Source organism: Hypoxylon trugodes (assembly GCF_022578975.1).
Source record: "Hypoxylon trugodes strain CBS 135444 unplaced genomic scaffold F4822scaffold_4, whole genome shotgun sequence".
In the NCBI taxonomy this organism is placed as follows: domain Eukaryota; kingdom Fungi; phylum Ascomycota; class Sordariomycetes; order Xylariales; family Hypoxylaceae; genus Hypoxylon; species Hypoxylon trugodes.
In genome coordinates, this window is record NW_026250019.1 from 514,825 (window position 1) to 534,195 (window position 19,371).

A 19,371-nucleotide genomic window follows, 5' to 3' on the forward strand; every position below is an offset into this window, starting at 1 on the left:
TGACAGCCCAACCTTATTAGGTGAAAGACGGGCGGACATGCGTCTTAAGTCTTGTACCTATGCCTAACGTGTCTGGTAGTGGGAGGCTTGACCAAACTCAACTGAGCCTATCTACCTGAGTTAGTGCACCTACACCCATATACACACCCATATACGGGCTGCATTTGCAAGGTACGCTACAGACGCTACATACAGCAAAACGGTGTGGATCGGCCCCATCCCATCCATTCAACTTATTTTCTTCTCCCTTAATGAAAACAATCCACCAACCCTTTTTCGTGATCCCTCCCCCATTTGACAGGTAGCTCTTGTCGGTCAACAACAACATCTTGTTCATTTTTTTTTCTCTTCGTTACGGCCGACTTTTATTGTTTATTTTTCAGGCTGCCCTGTTGTGTCTCGGAATGCGGTAGCAGCATCGCCTCCCTCAGCTCCTTAGCCGGACTGAGATTGATCGCGAGCCTCTAGATAGGTCTAGGTCTAGAGGTTTCTGTCCATCTTCGCCCTTCTAGCCTCAAGGACGTCCAAGGACAACAGTACCGGTCGCATTTCCCTCTCTGACCTCGTCGATACTCCTCCCTTTCCGATTGACAATTCAAACCACAACGACCCTTAGCCCGGCATCTCCTTATGATTAGGGATCATAAGGCTCCTGCTGGCCCCAGACCAGCTGCGCAGTCCCCGACTCGATCGTGCGTTATCCCGTTCATCTCGCCTCTTCCAGCCTACAACAATACAAAAGATACTATACAATTGAGATCACTTCGTCCGGAATAAACCGCTGACTCTACTTGCCTCATATCAGGACCAAGGAGAATATCCACCCCGTAAACCGAATTGACAACGAGCCAATGCTTCATGCGTCGTCCTCCAACAACCATTCACTCTTCTCCTTCGGTCGGAATGGAGCCCAGAGTGACATAGACGATACCACGACGACTTCCTTCGATTTCTTACCCTCCGTCAGTTTCGATGATCTCCAAAGCAGTCTCGAATCAGCGTCTACCGATTTCAAGTTGACCCAGTTCCCGTCGCCATCCGGTCAAGGGAGCATTCTTGACGAGAAACCCTCAGACAGAATGGCCGGCCAATCTTCAGGTGCCGCTGCCCAGAATGGCGCGACGGCGCGCGTGGGAGCCCAGCCAAACCCTACTCCCAACACGGCTACTAGGCCGTCCAGGTCTGGATCTATACTAAGGAGACCGAGCACGTCAAATCGACAAGTTAGCAACGGATCTGTCGTATCTGTGTCTTCGAGCATAATTGACGCGCCAACTGCACCCGCTGCGATGAGGAATCGACGCCAAAGTCACTACCCCCCGGTTTCCAATAGCAATATTGGTAAACCGCCAAGGAAGTCAATCGGTCCAGGGGGGGTTATTGATGCTGATTATGGTAGTAGAGGAGGGCAAAAAAGGCGACCGAGTGTGATATCAAATGCTTCTGATAGAGGTATTGGGGATTCGACCCGAACATCAATCGATATCGCTACTGGACAAACAGGTGATACGACGAGAATCGTTACAAATTCACGAACTACAAAGGCTCGTTCAGTACAGCCTCCGTCGTCTAGGGTATCAGCAAATTTGTCAGCTAGTACAGCCAGCACAAATACTCTCGCTCCAGAACAGAATCGTGTATCAACTGCGTTTCCACGATCGCCAAGAGGTGCCGGCAAAGGCTCCACGCCTAATTCAGCGAGAAGGATGTCTGTAATGCCTGGTTCCCATGCCACCGGTCTTGGTGCTAGAACCATCTCGCCAACCGACGCACAACGAATGAAGCGTATGTCGATCCATCCAGGTCAAGATATGCCACAGATTACGAATGCGCCGCCACCACCCATAGACGTTCGCCCTCACTCACGGTCGCCTTCGATGATCCCGCGAAAGACATCCACACCTTCGTCTTTGAGAACAACTCCAGAGGTTACTAATAGGAAATCGTACAGCTCGGGGTTGTCGGTTAATTCGACAAACAGTTTCAACACGCATCGAACCTCGACGGGTTCAATACAGCGAGCATTCCCTCAAGGCGGTCCAACATCTAGGCTTCCCGCCCCAAAGACCTTAATTGTACATAATCCGCCCCCTGGTGAAGAGGAAGAAGATGTACCGCCTGTACCTGCAATTCCCAAGGTTTACGAATCGCCCAAGGATTCACCAGCAGAACTATCATTCCTCGATAAGAAAAAGTCGACTTATGGGTTCGATACAAGTAGTATTCATAGCAATTCTACCGGAACTCCTTCAGGTACTCCATCGCTAGAGCCAACGAAAAAGTCGCAACGCAAACCCAATACTCGAAAACATGCTCCACGAAAAACTCTAGGTGGTCCTACCTCGGACATCGAGCAAAAGCTCAATGGCAGCCAGTCTAAGAAGAATCTGCAACCTTTACGACTTCCTCCACTCAATCTTGGCCCATTAAGCATACCTACCGAGGCAAAGATCGCAGCTCTGCGAGACTCAGGTGAAGATAGCGGGAAATTGAGCCCGCCGCTTTCACGAACCATTCCAAAAACACCCACAACACCAATGACTGCGTCTAAAAGCACATTCTTTTCCCGAAATCGTGGGGGTAGAGATCCGGAGAAGTCTGCACCGCGTAGTAATAGCTCTATTCATCATAGTCGGATAGAAAGCCCAAGTGGAGGAAATGGGACAAGCTCTTCCGAATCGCCCTTGGAAGCTACTTCGAAGAACCGGATTCGCAAAGTCCCTGCCTCGCCTCTTGCATCGGTCGCTTCGAAGAATAATGCATTCGGAAGTCAATTAACGAAGTCGAAGACGCTTGGGGATATAACGTATCCGACCACGGTCGATACTATTATTGAGGCCAGGCCTCCGCAGAAGCCATCTGGTCCACGCGCTCAAAAATTGACGAAGCCAGCCGCTAAACCAGCTCCAGAACCGAGTCCCGAAGAGCCCCCAACACCATCCTCAATGAGTAATTTGAGGAGGAAGTTAAGTTTGTCGTGGAAGAGGAGTAACTCTAAGAGTAGTCATCACGCATCTTCTGGGTCTGTTGATAAGGCCGCTGAGAAGCACACACGACAAGATAGTATGCCACCCCCACGAATCCCAGTCTCTGCGTCGATGAACGTCAATTCTACAAAAGCATCGAGTCCCAGTCATGCCGCGAAGCCTTTGGGAACGTATCTAGAAACCAGGCGCAGGAAGAGTTCTGCATCCAGCCTAAATACCATGTTCACCCAAAAGAGCCGTAGCGATGCATGGACAAGTTCGAAGGAAGATATCGGTAACCACTCTATGATTGAGACCTCGTCACAATCTCGCAATCCGTCGGTGCAGAAGATCGTCCGCCCGAGACCGTCGGCAGCGTCGATTAGACGCCAGGAATTGTACACCACCGAGCTGGACAAAGACGACTTGGTTGCTGAGGACGAAATGAAGAAGCTAGCATTGAGGAAGAAAGAGACGGAAATCGCGGCTCGAACATTAGATGCGCTGCGCAAGAGGGCGACACCGAAGGAACGCGTTGGACCTCACGAAGCAATCCGAATAGCCATGTTGAACATATACGAAAAGGGCGAGATTGTAGATTATAACGACGTCTACTTCTGTGGAACCCAAAACGCGAGCAAAGTCATTGGCGATTTGAATTCAAATCTACCAAATTTTGGTTACGACGACGAACGTGGTGATTACACGATCGTTCCAGGTGACCATCTCGCATATCGCTATGAGATTGTTGATGTTCTCGGGAAAGGCAGTTTCGGTCAGGTGGTGAGGTGTATCGACCACAAAACTGGTGTGCTTGTCGCGGTGAAGATCATCCGCAATAAGAAGAGGTTCCACCAACAAGCTCTTGTCGAAGTCAATATCCTTCAAAAGCTTCGCGAATGGGTAAGTAATATTTTTGGTTTATCGGTGATCTCGATCCTTTTTGCTAATTCAGACGTGCAGGATCCTCATAACAAGTACAGCATGGTCAACTTCACCCATAGCTTCTATTTCCGTGGCCATCTATGCATATCAACCGAACTACTCGACATGAACCTCTATGAATTTATCAAATCTAACGCTTTCCGTGGTTTCTCTCTCAAGCTTATAAGACGGTTTACAAAGCAGATGCTGAGCTCACTCAATCTCCTTAAACAACACAAGGTGATTCACTGTGATCTTAAACCGGAAAACATCCTACTTCGTCATCCTATGCATTCTGAGATAAAGGTCATCGATTTCGGCTCTAGTTGTTTTGAGAACGAAAAAGTTTACACCTACATCCAGTCCCGTTTCTACCGGTCTCCTGAGGTCATTCTGGGAATGACTTACGGATTGCCAATTGATATGTGGAGTTTGGGTTGCATTCTAGCTGAGTTGTATACCGGTGTTCCTATCTTCCCCGGTGAAAATGAGCAAGAACAGCTGGCTTGCATCATGGAAGTGTTTGGGCCCCCGGAGAAACACTTGATTGAAAAGAGTACGAGAAAGAAGCTATTCTTTGATTCAATGGGCAAACCGCGCTTGACGGTATCTTCCAAGGGCAGGAGGCGTCGCCCGTCCTCCAAAACACTTCAGCAAGCCATTAAATGTGATGACGAACCTTTTCTTGATTTCCTTGCTCGTTGCTTGCGATGGGATCCCGATCGCCGCCTTAAGCCGGAAGAGGCCATACGCCACGAATTTATTACAGGCCAAAAGACTTCGGTTCCTGTCCCTAGGACACGGGAATCTTCGCCGGTCAAGCGCCACAACACCATTTCAACACCACGACCCTTACCGGAGCCGCCAGCACCCGGCAAAAACGGTCCAACTCTACGCCCACGAGAGGCGAATAATATTAGTCCTTTGAAATCCACTGCTGGCGCCAGGCGAACCTCCAACTTCACCGGTCCATCAGCTGCAACTGGCGGTGCTAAACGAACTAGCGGAGGAACTTCTGCCACAACAGGAGGCAGTAACCTCCCTCGCGTGGCGGGTCGAAGTGCTAGTGGTAAACAAGACCTAGCCTCAGCAGGGGCAAATGTTGCTATGAGTCGACGAGCTTGAATGAACAAATGTTAGCATACTAGGTTTCTAACCTCGGATCCCAACATGCTTTATGAGATTAATTGGTTATTTCTTTTCGAGGGCATACCACAGCGCGGACAACCCCGCCTCTACGTTTATAGGTCTGTTTCGAACGGAGGCGAGATATGTTGTAAATGACTCGAAGTCGCTGCTAGCAAAGGGCGAGTGTCACGATCACGTCCAAATAGGACTGCTATCATCGTTACCGGCATTGTTGCTATATACATCGATTTTGCTACCAGAGTATTTCAACACCCGGCTAGTTGTGGCAGCCAAACAGAATCATACTTATCGCTTCCGAGTCGAATCATCCCGATCGTGGCAAGTGATCGAGATGAGCCTTGAATTAGGGGCATGAATATTTCTTTAAAACTTTGAGTGCATGTACTATACTACTTTATAATGATGAAGGTCTAAGCCGCAAAAGCAGATGAGAGGAAAACATGGCTTTGAGAAGTCCTCGGCGATACTCTTCATAGTGGATGTTCAGAAACAAAAGGGGATGTAGTTTTTGGAACAGATCACTCCCAGGCGCTGCCATCGGGAAGTAGGAGCAAAAAGGCACGGTAAAGGGGAGATAGAGGATGCGAAGTAGAGGCATCCAACTTTGCTGAATATCAAAACATATCAAACTCCAATCCGCTTGATGTTTTTTTTTCCTTCTCGGTGAAATTGGGAGGCCTGTTACTATCCTCCGCGTGATAACGGCAGTTTGATCCCGTTCGGTCATCCCCATTGATTCCGGCTGACGTGAACGGGTAAGTCAAGTCTAGGGATTACTTTTTGGCCAATCCAGGTTACATGGAATACGGGGAAGTCCCATGGATTGTTTTTTTGCCTTTACTTTGCTTTCCTTCCCGTGTTATCTCACTCTTCGTTCCCTCTTTTGTCGTATCTTGTCGTCTACCATTCTATATCCATAATTTCTTCATGTTTTTCCTCGGCGCGTGGGATTTGACGATGACGATGACGAGTGTCTGACTTGGCCGAACCGAGGATTGGTACTGTCGCACGACTTGATGGACGAATAAATGTCTTGCGCGTGCATAAGCGAACGCGCGACCGTCCGATCGACCGTTGAGGATGGGAGTGGAATGGACTTACCGCTGCTACGTACAATGCCTACGTACCTGACATTACATACATACCAGCTTCCAGCTGGCCTTACTTACATTTCAGTGCATATCTCCTAGGAGATAAGTAGATGCGTAGGATAGATAGATGGGTGGGAGGCGTGTGTGGTACTTTTCATGTAGGTGTCTAGATTCGGATGCGGGTCTGTGGGTGTTGTATGGTCGGTATGGTCAGACAAAAGTCCATTGTACATCGTATCTCGGTGTCGCTGAACGGCCCCTCCCTCCCCTCCTTCTTTCGTTCGTCTTCTTCCTCTTCTAGTTCCTGCTACGACATACATACATTCAGCATTCAGTTGCTCGCGAACACACCTGAGGGCCGAAGTACATGATCTACAGCATACTTAGATACACACACACATAGACGAATTGAATGTATGTCGCCCACTCCTTTTCGACACCCGCATTGCCTCGGCTGTCGCCCTCGCACAGCCCGGCCGGCGACGGCAGCGACTGCCACCCTTCGCCACCAGCTGGGTTCGGTGATCGGAATGAGTTTGAGCGTTGCTTGTTTGTGGGTGTATCATTCTAAGGATAGAGTAGAAAGTAGGGAGGGGAGGGTGTAGTAGATATGAATAAGCAGATCTTATCTCGATCGCCACCTTGGGACAGAGAGACGGTCTGGATCATTCTTTTGACGTCGTCACGTTTTGTTTCAGCCCTAGGCACAATTCTTTCTATTTTATTCTTATTTAATTATTTTTATTATTTTCGCAACAATTTCTAATTCGGTATTTTTAACCGTCTTTCCGCCTCGCCCGCCCGTTTCGGGTTTGTGGCGGATTGTGCTTCGGTGTAACGATTTGTTCCGACGACATCTCTATTTTTTTACTTGTCGTTTTTTTTTTTGTCTTGTTTTCGTGATGTCGCTTTCTCGCCGGTCATAATTGAGTATCAAGTTGATATTTTTACTCGTTTGTCTGTCACCGAGAAGGGAGGGAGGGATGTATGTATCTTCTCACATGTGCACTCTACGCCACTTCACGCGCAACATACATACATATCGCATACGAAGGGCCAGCGCCCCGGTACTCGAGGGCGCGGGATCATGAGGGATGGGGTTTTTACCGTTCTGGCCCCTCTACCCTTTTTTTTCTTGTTACTCCTTTCTGTCGCCGAACATGCCGCCTTCTTGCTCTTTTTAGGTATTAGAATGCGATAGATACCCTAAACGGCACCCGGGCGGACGGACACGCAGGTGGATTACTAAGTGAGGTAGTATATACACCACGCAGGAATAGTATATCGAGTGGCGTAGTCTCGGTATGTCTCCCTGTTGGATGCGTGTCACGTAAACGAAGTTGGAAAGTAGTGCTCGCCTATGTCGACATTATTGCGAACGCCCATCATCCATCCTTCTTACCTACATACACTACTACCCCCTTCCCGTCTTGTCATGAGAATCCCGTATTAGGGCATGCCCGTGACCGCGACGCCCGTAGGTTCCGAAGCAGAAAATAGGCAAACGAACAAACATAGTAACGTGTTTACGACAGTGGCTGCTACCTACAGGGCGCATTCCGGTTTTTTCGTAGTTGGCTATGTTCTTTTATGCATGTGGTATGCGATATATGGGTTAGGTCTAGGTAGAAACCTTTCGTCAGTTGGTCTTATTCCCTGTCTAGTTGCGTATTATCTGCTTTGCCGTACACGGGCATTAAAGGAGGAACGATCCCGGAATCGGTCATCCTTCGCTATCCCCACCAATATTCCCTTCCTTTCCTTACCGATGGCCGCTTAAATCCGCCCCGTTCAAGTAGGCGAAAGGAGGGGAGGCAGGCAGCCGCGCTGCAGATTTTCTGTGGTGTCGATCGATATATCTCGTTTTATGTCGTGTGAACGGCGACTTGCAGGACGAGGTGTAGTTACCTTCAGATGCAATGTGCCACCATGAACTGCAGGATTGCATATAGATAGGGCTGGCTTGGCTAGGCTTCGTTTTCGGTAGGCGCGCCGCATGGGTTCTCTGCAACTACCTAGCAGCGTACCTGCACGATGGGGGAGCACAAGGCACGTAATGCAAGCAATGCAGCACACCGAACCCCTACGGCCAGATTCGTTCAGCGCCCCGAAGACGGCGCGAGCTTATTCATCCTGGCTGAACCGCACCCTGTGGCTGAAAAGGGAACAAGACCGTTCCCTGATCGGCATTGGGGCTCGGGAAGAGGCTAACACTACGGGGTGAGGCTGACTTGGGATCGTCTGTTTGCTGATAGCGACGTCGTGTAACGATATCGCTTCACTTTAGAACGAATCTGATCTGATACGCCGTATATAGAAAGATAGTAAGGTGTTACAACTACATTGTACGACTCTCGCAATGCTGCCGTCTTAGGTTGTAATATTCTGTTTCCCATTATATTCTACCTATTCATGATCACACCCTTTGGGTAAGTTGGTTTAAGCAAATCTAGCCCCTTGCTGTATCCATTTTAAAGGGGCGAGGGGCTTAGATTATCGGAGACGCAATGTTCCTGATATTTGGGGAAAATATAGATGATATGACTCTGATTGTTGCCAAGTCACATACGGAAGAGGCCGATCTCTGCAGTTGGTTCAATTCTATAAAATTTTGAATGGGTGTAAGCTGTGGCTATATGCGATAATCTTGGGGCGGGAAGAATTTGGATAAGCAAACGGCGGGCTTGTCATCGTCGTTTATGTGGTCATCAGGATCGATACTATTCTAAATGAAATGACGTACTGTGGAAATACATAGCGAAATAGTTTCACAATAGAAAAAATCATAGAAGAGCATACAAATTTTAGTCAATGGTTAGTAATATGACGTGGGTGCTTACGGACTTATTAATCTAGCCAGGCAAGATCTGGTACGTCAATGGTGCCATTGGCGGCTCAGATTGGAGATGACTCCTACGGTTTCTACACTAGTCGTGATGGTGTACACTGGGTAACAACGGGTCAATATCAATTAGTTTCGCTTGGCATTCGGTATTCTCATGACAGTCCATCTGTGAATAAGCGGCTGATATACAAACCATACTACCATGGAATCATCTTCAACTGATCGAGACCGGTCGATTGCGAACCCTTGGAGTGAGACTTTGATGAAACTTTTCGTCGATTACTTACATAGATCCGGTGGGGTCTTGGAATCGACAATACCCTAGTTCAGCTGATGAATCCTTGACAGAGACGGTGAGCTTTTCGTAGAATTTTTTCCACGGCGCGGCAGCATGGGCAACAAAATAAGACGACGGTGAAGGGCGTATGAGAGCGCAGTACTCCGAGAAGGTACCCCGGATACCAATTTCACTAGCCTCAATAAAACTCTCATTTTAATCGGTAGAAGTTTAGAGCATCTGACAAGACGATGCTTGTAAACAGGCATCAGTTGAGGCTGATGCTATTTAGTGACCTCGTAGTGGCTAGACAGAGCCCCGCGATAGAGGTCGAAGGAACGATAGCCTAGCCTGATATGGGCATATTCCGCAGGAATGCGGGTTCGGGCGTTGCTTGGCTGGTTCTAAGAGGGTTCTGACGTTACGAGCCTCGCAGTCTAGGAAAGGTCTGGTGGTTCTTCCGACCGCGATAATTTGAAAAAGCTGTCTACGTCTATCTGTCAGCTCCCTTACTTTCCAGGGCGGGAAATGGGACGGAATTATCACGAACTACACGTGTATCTTGAACGGGTGTACGTAATCCAACTGGGAACAGGTAAGCGATGATGTAGGCGATTAGCGACACTAAAATTGCAAGTTGAGCCGATATGGGGATTGCTGCCTGAAGATTCAGAGCGTTCAATTCGTTCCGGGTGGTAAGGGGGGACTTCCGAGCCTGCCGTCTCAATAATCTGATATTTGTTAATGTCTCCGCCGGCGATGCCGTTACGCCGGTGGGGAGTGATGATGATTCAATTGCCGGGTTCATCTTGGCGCGAAAGCAGGCATTGCAGTTGTGTAGTTGTAATGGGGAATATTCCGTAAGGGCGTCCGCTTTCAATCCCAGTCAAGAACCCATCATTTGATTCCTTATGGCCTTGGGGAAGATCCGCTATGGTAATCGGCGGCCATTTTTGGCCTATCAAACAGCCACTGTACCATTATTTCGCTGAGGCGCAGCCATAGATGTTGGAGTCAGGCGATGCCACACTTGCAGAGACGAAAGAGAGAGAGAAGACTCACCATAATACAAAATAATTAATCTAAACCGAATGCCGTAAGGTCTGTGAATCTATATGGGCATGGGTAGAGTAAGGAAACCCGGGAAAAGGAAAAAGAAATAATAAGAGAAACCCACAAAGGGAAAATAAAACGGAACACGGAGACGAGGCGATTGGGTGAGTTGCGAAACGACTTTTTGTAAATCCCCCACAGTAAATGGAATATACCGCCCATCATATCCATACCCAGGTACCCATGCTTCCATGACTCCCACAATTGGTACGCTACTGCAAACTAGGATGAAGACGATGGAGACAAGGCTGACCGCCTCAGAGAGCTACTCAGGAACGGGCTGACAGCCACAATTGAGGGTTCGGACCTGGAGGATAGGCGATTGACGTTGTGAAGGGTGGTGGGTTGCTTGATGACGATCTGAGACAGATCGGTTCAAGGCGGTACCGATTTGAGATCTCATTAGGTTGCACATGAGCGGTGGATGTGTTGTGTTGTGCGTCGATGTTATTGCTAATCCTTTCATTGGGCAATGAGATCAGAATTACCTACATATAACAATTTTAAACCCCAATTGGTAGCAGTAAAGTAAGTGATAAGAGTCACGCCGTCATGTCGACCTCTCGTAACACAAATCCCTTGTGAACGCCTTGCGCCCCTCAGGAATTGCTTCAAGGGTTCCTCGTGCCAAGTCGATTATTAATAATATCTAAGTACCTTAAGGGTTATTTACCTAGACTAGTCTTCATCAAACTCGGTGAAGAAGATTGATCGGATAAAAGTGCCTATAATTTACACTAGTTAATACCTTACCGCAACTAGGTAGGCCTCTTAGTCCTAGTGGTCCTATTAGATATGTAGGTACTTAGGCAGGTGTGCAAATATCATCTAACCAGGTCTCACAATTAAAATGCCTCGGGATGATTCCCTGTTGACCCAGGACAATGGAATGGGTTGCAGCCACGTCGATCAAGGACCTCGGGGAGATATCAAAGATGATATTTGATCATGCCGTTGCACGTTTCAGCTTCAGGTGAAAGAGGGTATCCAGGTAATGTGGGCGAGTTACCTCTCGGGGGATCTGCAGCGTGCATAGAAACATGCAAGCGTCGGAAGGCTGCAGGGGAAAAAGGATAGAATTTAACGAAGCTGTATTGTGAATGGACGTTTAACTAGAAGACACTAGGTCTTATTGGGTGGTGGTACGAACTCCCATTAAACTGCTGGAAGTTATTAAGCAATTCATCTGCTGCGCCCCCTTTTATTTTTTTAATGACCGTATCTGCAAACATCATCTAAAAGCTCGCGGACGAGATATCTATGATAGGTATTGCCTTTTTTCTATTTGAATATCAAGGTTTTCAATATGTATTGTCCTTGAACTGTTGTGTTATTAACTTCTTTAACTCTCTAAGCAGATAATTATGACTGATTCTGATCGGGTTTAATTCTGTTCGTGCTGTTTTAAGATAAGATAAATTTATCTAATAGGGCTAATGATGAGCTTTAATACGACTGCATACTTATTAGAATGATAGCGTCGAGGTGTTGAGTGAGTTGCATGGGTACCTAGGTAGATAATTGTCAGTGCCAGTGCGCCATCTCCAGGGTCCTGGGTAGAGTAAATTCCGTCATCATCCCAGTGACCTCCCCTGGACAGATATGGCCTATGTTGCTGATTAGGAATATTCGGATCCGATTCGTGAACGTATGCATGAAGGAGGTATGTATCGGGAGTTCGTACCTCACAAGCCACACTATCTGAGGTACTTACTTAGGGCATGGGGGGTTTGCGCCTGAGACTCCAGCCCGTACCATAGCCAATCGTCATACGTACATGCTATAGGTCGCGTGCAGCTTTAAGCTATCCCATCCACTATAACGCTTACAAAATTTGTCAGAGCTTATAGGGAACAGGAAAAAAAAGCTTCTCCTATAAACCTACCTACAGGAAATGAGGAAATGCAAGGTGCTTTAGGTAGACATGGAAATACTGTGTTTGTAAATGATATTTGGCATAGTTCCTTCTACGGACGTCCCTCGGCATCATTTCATTTCTAGACAAATCGAATAAGGACATTCCTAGCACACTACTTTAGAATGCGACGTAGATGAACTGCGGTTAGCTGACCACCGGAATTGAAATAGCTAATTCGGCGATAGTAGAACCCCACGCCTTCAGAGCCGGTCCGATGCTCAATACATAGTACGCAACAAATCATTAAATCCGTTCGCTCATGTTGCTAGGGATATTAATTATATATGGGATACACGGCCGAGATATCCTAACGCCGTTCCAGACTACCCGACGGGTTGATGTTTGTTCGTCGTCGCCGTTGTTGGTTGTTGGTTGTTAATAACAAGGTCGCAGCCTAGGGGCTATTTCTTGCTTTTGTTTTCCCCCTTTGAAAATGACTAAAGCTATAGCTTACGAGATACCAATTCGAGAACCGGAATGCGCAATACTGTTGCGGTCGGACTTCCCGTGGTGGCGATCGGATGATGGCCGACATGCGACTGCTACGATGCCAAGTCGGGTTCGGACTCTTTCAATCAATCCAGTTCATTTGATACCCCCCGCACTAAGTTGACGTCAGTGTCCAAGGTAAAATACGTACATGTGTCTATATGCATGCGTTATGTATGTAGAGTTTAGACTCAGGGCACGGTCCGCCAAAGTTCAGCACTAGAGTGGGAGCTTAATTCAAATCTTAAAGTCTCTATAAAGTAAATACGTACGTCTAAATGTAAAAACAATATATAGGACACATGTTTGTTCTTTATTACCTAAGTATGTATAGAGATAATATTAGGAATCATTTGGAACCACCATGAATAAAATATGGAATAGTCGTAAGCGGGAAATTTTCCCTATGATTATCTATCATTACACATTGTATCCTACCTACCGCGCCGATGTAAGCACCGACTACTAACATATACTAGAGCATCCAGGAAGCCTCGGGATGGACCCCCAAATTTTTGAAACATTTCGAAAGGAACAACTCATCAGTATGAGCAATACAGCCATCTGAGAGTCCGTAGTTGCCGGCTGCTGTTGAAAGGCGCAGTGACGTGAATGCCGGGTTTGTTACCTACCTAGGTACCTAGGTACACGGTACGGGGGGGTTATAGCAGGCGTGTAACCTGTTAATGTACGTTCCTCTGCAACCTACGGCTCACCTGCATATGCTATAAAAGAATTTCTATATTCTAAAATGTCATGCTCTAGTATGATTTGAGTAGCATATTATATTTCAAACTAATTTGAAGAGATTGCTGGGAGCGGCGCTGTTTGGCTTTGAGGTATGTATAGAAACACAATACAAATTCTGTCAGGTACTTTAGGTACACGAATAGCATGGGTAGATGTCAGCTACACTACGACAGTCTCGGGGTAGCGCAATCCTTGTAGCAATCTGCAGCTACGAATGTACATCCATGAGAGCGCTAGGAGCGCTAAGTACTTCTGTACACGAGTACATACCCAAGTCCTGGATCAGCCCTGCAGGGGAATCATTTTGAGGTGCGTACCTAATCTTGGAGGGGAGTGGTCGATAATTTGATCCGAACCCGACTCGACTTGAGGAATATGGAAGGAAAAAAAATATTATTATTCATTCTATTCTAGTTTCGCCTTCGGCTCATACTTTTCTTGTTACCGTAGCACGAAATTAACAGCATTGCAACGGCAAAACTCCAACGACATAGGCTTTACTGCCTGTTTTTGACAACATTTATTACCTTCTTGGACTAACAAGCCGATACCCCCGGGCTTAGACACCAGCCAAAATATAGTCAACAACTCCACTCTTCCATCACTTCACCTGACTGCCCGAAGAACGAGGACATAGAGGGATGCAGGCCCCAGGTACTTGTACCTCTTCGTCGCCCACCTACCACTAGCGTGCGCGGCGGGTCACTCCCGGAGTACCCACTAACGTCCCCTACCTTTCTTGTGTATTCCTTACCTCTATTCTTATTTTTCCGTTTATTTTTTTAATTCTTACCTTCTTTCCAATATGGATACCTTCACCTTTGAACCCTACCTGCTATACCTACCTACCTTACGCCCTCGCCCTTCGCCCTCTTGCAAAACAACATGCCGCCAAACACCTAAATCATGGCTGCGCGCTTTACTCATCATCATAGCATGACAAGGCACCTGCCGCCCCCCTCCACACACCCCCCCTGCGCCGCCTTCTGTCCCTATGTACATGGTCCATCATGGATCTCTTCTTCAGTCCACCGTTGACCTGCATGTAAGTACATGCAAGAGATACGGACTTAGTCAAGAGCGGTATTCGCAGTAAGATTCTTTCGTCACTTGCTGCCTTTCCTACCTGGGTAGTTTTTTTTCCCTCCCTGTCCCTCCACGGAGGCACGCGCAACCTTAGCAGGCTGCAAAACCCTATAAGGCTACGATGCCTCTTGCCTGGAAGCGCAGCAAGAGTCCTGTCGACTCATCAGTCACCTGAACACATTCACTTCCCGATCCTTTCCTTTCGTGTCCTCTAGGTCGGCTTCCTATTTCTATTATTTCTTTTCCCTTGCCCCTGCTATCGATCCGATCTGTGTTGTCTTCTATTATCCTTGCTTTACCTTATTAGTGAACACTTACACCCACGATACTACCGAGTCGTTACCAACACATACGAGACAACTTACACGCACGAGACACTTACATATATCTACTTATATATGCACATCTCGTCGACACAGACACACAATTGCCTTTCATACCTTCGTTCCGAGAGCCATTGACCCTCTACCCTATCTTCTTCAACCCACAATACTTCACAATGTGCTACCAATTAGTTGAGAGGTACTCGGCGTGCCATTGCCTTTATTACCAACACGCAGTCGACCGCTGTCCCGCTTACGGACAGTCTGGACACCACATCACGACCCGCACGATACTAGTAGGATATGCTTGCTCGAAACATACCTCGACGAGCACATCTGCGCAATATCCCCCCGGGCAGAGCTACTCAGACTCGGGCTACTACAGCAATCACTCCAGGGAAAGCTCCTACCATCGTCGATGAAAAGTCTTGTCTTCGGTAATGGGCTGCTGTGCGTGGCATTCCCCGCCGCTGTTGAAGTTCGAATTCGAGGATTGGGTCTCATACCTTCATTCCTTTAGACCTAAACCGAAGAAGTGGTCACCTACCCGCAGACCCTCACAGCTCTCTGTGCTGTTTGTAGGTCACGACCGCATTATGTCAACTTCGGCTCCCCCCGCCCTTTAATGAAGCCATTGGGTCCTCTGGCGCCCTGTCGTATGATCCGGCACTGAACGACTTGCTATGTGCTATGAATGCCATGGTACACACATGAAGTTATCGAAGACACACAAACGGAACGAGATTATGACATGCCATACTTCACGCCCACTCCAATCGATGACGTACCCTGTCCTCTGGCCGTTTTCATCCCCATCGCCGTCAGCAGCTACATTTCCTTGCTATTATTTTAGCGTATCATCGATAGTCACGGCCATTTGGTTTCTTTACGCCACCCATCCCACTTTCATTGAAGCCCCCTCTCAACAATTCGCACTTATTTTTGTTGATCGATTTAGCATAGCGTCGGCAGGGAAATAATAATTCTTTTTGCAGGATTTGGTTTGGGAGGATACACAAAAAAAACAGAAATGAGGTTAATGTGGTTTCCAGCCGGTTTTCACTCCTTACGTCACAGCACGATTCGAAACGTTCCTTTTTTTAACGAAGAAATGTTGGGTAATGCGGCTGGTAACTGGATCGACAACGCCTTTTTCCTCGGGGCCACCCTTGTTCCGTTTTTATTTATTGTTTCCTTTTTCTAGTTTTCGGCTATGCATTGTGGGACGACCGGGATATACCAGGCGTTGTTTGGGAGGAGCCAATTTTTTTTTATTCGGGGTTTGAATCTGAATTTCCTTGGGACGAATTGGATGGTTTTGAATAACCTCACAATTCCTGGGCTACATCTTTTTCCTCTCATCTGGTGTTTATCTCTTCTCCTGAGTCACTGTTTCTGTCTTACACGAATCTGCAGAGCAGCTCGTTTTTCTGTGTAACACCAGCCAGTCTAATCACGCTCAGGCAGCAACCGGCATCGGTCATGTACTGTTACTCATTTCTTTTTCAAAGAGGCCGCAACTAGCAGAGCTAGGTTTTGGGATGCCGGAAGAGAGAAAAGGGCAAGCCGGATTTGTTCTTAGTGGTGGAACAGATCGGAATTTCATGGACTGCATGGTACAGCCTAATAGCCGACTGGATTTCTACTACTCACTCTTACATCATCTACAACAACAGCGCTTCGCGCTTCGTACTGGTTACGAAGACGCTCTATATACCACCATCTAGATTAGATCTCTCAGGGGAAATAGAGAGGAGGACAAACCGCAAGTCCGGGGTGGATCGATTTAGCATAGCAATACAAATTCGATAGAAGGCGGTTCAATTAACATTTGTTTAACTGAGAAGTGACTAGATCTTGATCCCTACTCACACATGTAAATCGTGCATGCACGCACATGTCATCTGTGTGGGTGAATAAGCAACACTAGTATTTTGATTTCTAAGCGATTCTGCACTTTTTGACTAATCTAGAAATATAAAACTATCAAAATGGATGGTGCTATAAACTCCTATGATGAGCCAAAAACCAACTGCATAAGAATATTCATCAATAATCGCATAGATAATATGGACTAATAAGGTAGCCTAGATATTTACACATTTAATGAAATAGCTGACCAAGCTATCAAATTAAATACGTATTTGAATAAATCATTAATAACCCTTAAGAGTTTTAGTTAAAGTAGAAATTGAGGCGTTTAAGTCAATGTGCCTTGACATTAGATGGCCGACTTATGAGACCTAAAATGAGACAATTTTAAGAATACAACCAATTTTTTTTCCTTCTCTAATAATTCCTAATCTATCTTGAGATGTAGTTGCAAATTTTGCCCCTATCAAAATAGCCTTGCCAGCCTTACAGCTGTGAGGCCACCCATCATCTTACATAGGTAGATCGTGGGTACAAAAGCTACGCTACGCTACGCAGGGTAGCTAGGCCTGCATGTTGCATGTTGTGGATGGATGCACAGATGACTGCTTTTCGTTGATAGGTTGAGAAATAACCCCCCGTATCCCACACCACGAATCCTGTGGCTAGCGTAGTAAGACAAGCCAAACGTGCGTCCGTGAGCACTTCCCACAATGCCGGGCCAGTCAGCACCCGTATTACGACTCGAACGAACGACAGGTGCGGGTTGGACCCAGAGAACAGGAACCGCGATGCGATGCACTTGTAACCCACCCAACCATTCGAACCATTTGAACCATTCGGCTTTGCTGAGGAATGTTGGTGGTTTGCTTCTGGCAGAATCGGGCAGTTACTTAACATGTGAACGGCAGATGCGTCGCAATACAGATTACCGGTTGCTACTAAGTTAGGATATATACCTGGGTACCTAGAAGCAGATTAGATATTTACCTATTTACAGAATAGATACAATACATACATCAAAAGACTCACAGCCTGTACCAACCCGGTCTACAGGCGGATCTCAACACGACAAACGCCAGCCCCGCCATCAGCTTTGGTGGGGCTGGCGGCCCGATAAGATCATGAAGCTGTAGTTGTCTTGGAGTGTCTTGTAGTTTTGTGGTTTTCTCGGTACGTAGTAAACTTGCCAATAAGGTATCGTGATAGGTTGGCTAAAAATAAAGAAAAAAAAAAAATCAAGGGGATCTACCACTAGTCTATTCTTTCTAGAAAAATCAATAACATTATTCTCTACACCTTGTTCCCTTTTCGGCCGGCTCGGCTGGTCTCTCCCTTTTTCGATTTAACAACCCACAGCAACATGCGACATCCAACCAACCACCTCTCCGATCTGCTAAACTATCTAGATAGTCTGAGACATCTAACTATGTAGGTACATACGAATGACTGCATACATACGTAACCCGTCCATACACACCATACACACCACCATTGCAACTACATTTATGTAGGACTCATTTTTACTCACACGACGCAAAACCACGCAAACCTACCCATACCTACCCATATCATGTACGATATAGGAACGACGTGGGAACGGATGCAGAGTACATCACACATTATGCCGCGACCAATATGCGTCTCGCGCCACACACCCACTCGCTACATCCATCTTAATCAGCCATAACCGTCATCGTGCGACTCATTTCCTCAACAGCGCAGAGTGTCTGGTTCTTTTTACTGATTTGCTTGTCTTACTATGAATTTGTTACGTACCTTAGGTAGTTAGGCATCTGCCACATTCCGATTCCACCACTCCCATAACTGTTCCACGTGGTTTTTTGGGGGGCCACCATTTAGGCGCCCCCTGACGCCGTAGACGCGAGATACCCATTCCCTACGATTGTACCCTTACACAACATATGCAAATATGGTATGCTGCTCGCTACCTGGACCTACCTATCGCCGTCTACCTAACCATCAATTATTATCAAACCCGCAGGGCTGAGTTTCAATTGTCAAAGTCGCATATAAATATTTCTAACTTGGGTAACCCGAGAGAAGAAAGCCGAATATAGATAGATCGATAAGCTTACTATCATCTACTAAGTACTGTAAATACTCGATTGCATGATTACCTCATACATACCTAGGCATAGACCGAGAGAACCTAGCTGTTTACCGAGTACTCACTTTACTTACCTACCTGCGTCGGCATTGCCCCTCCGGTTCATGATACAGCCACGATATTCTCAAATTTCTACTCCGCGAAAGGACATAGATAGAAAAAAAGGTCTTACTATGTTCACCATGGAGCCGTCCGAGCTAAATGGTCCATGAGGAACGCCGTGCTGATTGCGGATTGGAACTAGGCTGAATTGATCCTGCAAGGGGCAAAGCTCTTGTCATTACGATAATTGATGGAGGGGACGTATCCAAGGTAGGAGCTATTATAGTCTTGTTCCTGTTACCAGAGGGAATGCAGAAGGTTGGGGTATAGAAAAATGGAATAATACGTCAAATCCATTGATGACAGTTGGAAAGCAAGAGAAAATGTACATCACA

At 46.8% G+C, this 19,371-nt stretch overlaps 2 protein-coding genes across 2 annotated transcripts; both read left to right on the plus strand.

The window, feature by feature from the left end:
* The first annotated feature begins 594 nt into the window (after positions 1–594).
* F4822DRAFT_199117 (uncharacterized protein) lies at positions 595–5,224 on the plus strand. The gene is made up of 2 exons (XM_051453695.1): positions 595–3,869; positions 3,930–5,224. Exons 1-2 carry the CDS (start codon positions 852–854, stop codon positions 5,013–5,015), a joined length of 4,104 nt encoding a protein of 1,367 aa, XP_051315170.1. The 5' UTR covers positions 595–851; the 3' UTR covers positions 5,016–5,224.
* A 1,616-nt stretch (positions 5,225–6,840) lies between these two features.
* F4822DRAFT_398154 (uncharacterized protein) lies at positions 6,841–8,486 on the plus strand. Its single transcript, XM_051457673.1, has one exon. It carries the CDS (start codon positions 7,587–7,589, stop codon positions 7,908–7,910), a length of 324 nt encoding a protein of 107 aa, XP_051315171.1. The 5' UTR covers positions 6,841–7,586; the 3' UTR covers positions 7,911–8,486.
* The last annotated feature ends 10,885 nt before the right edge of the window (positions 8,487–19,371 follow it).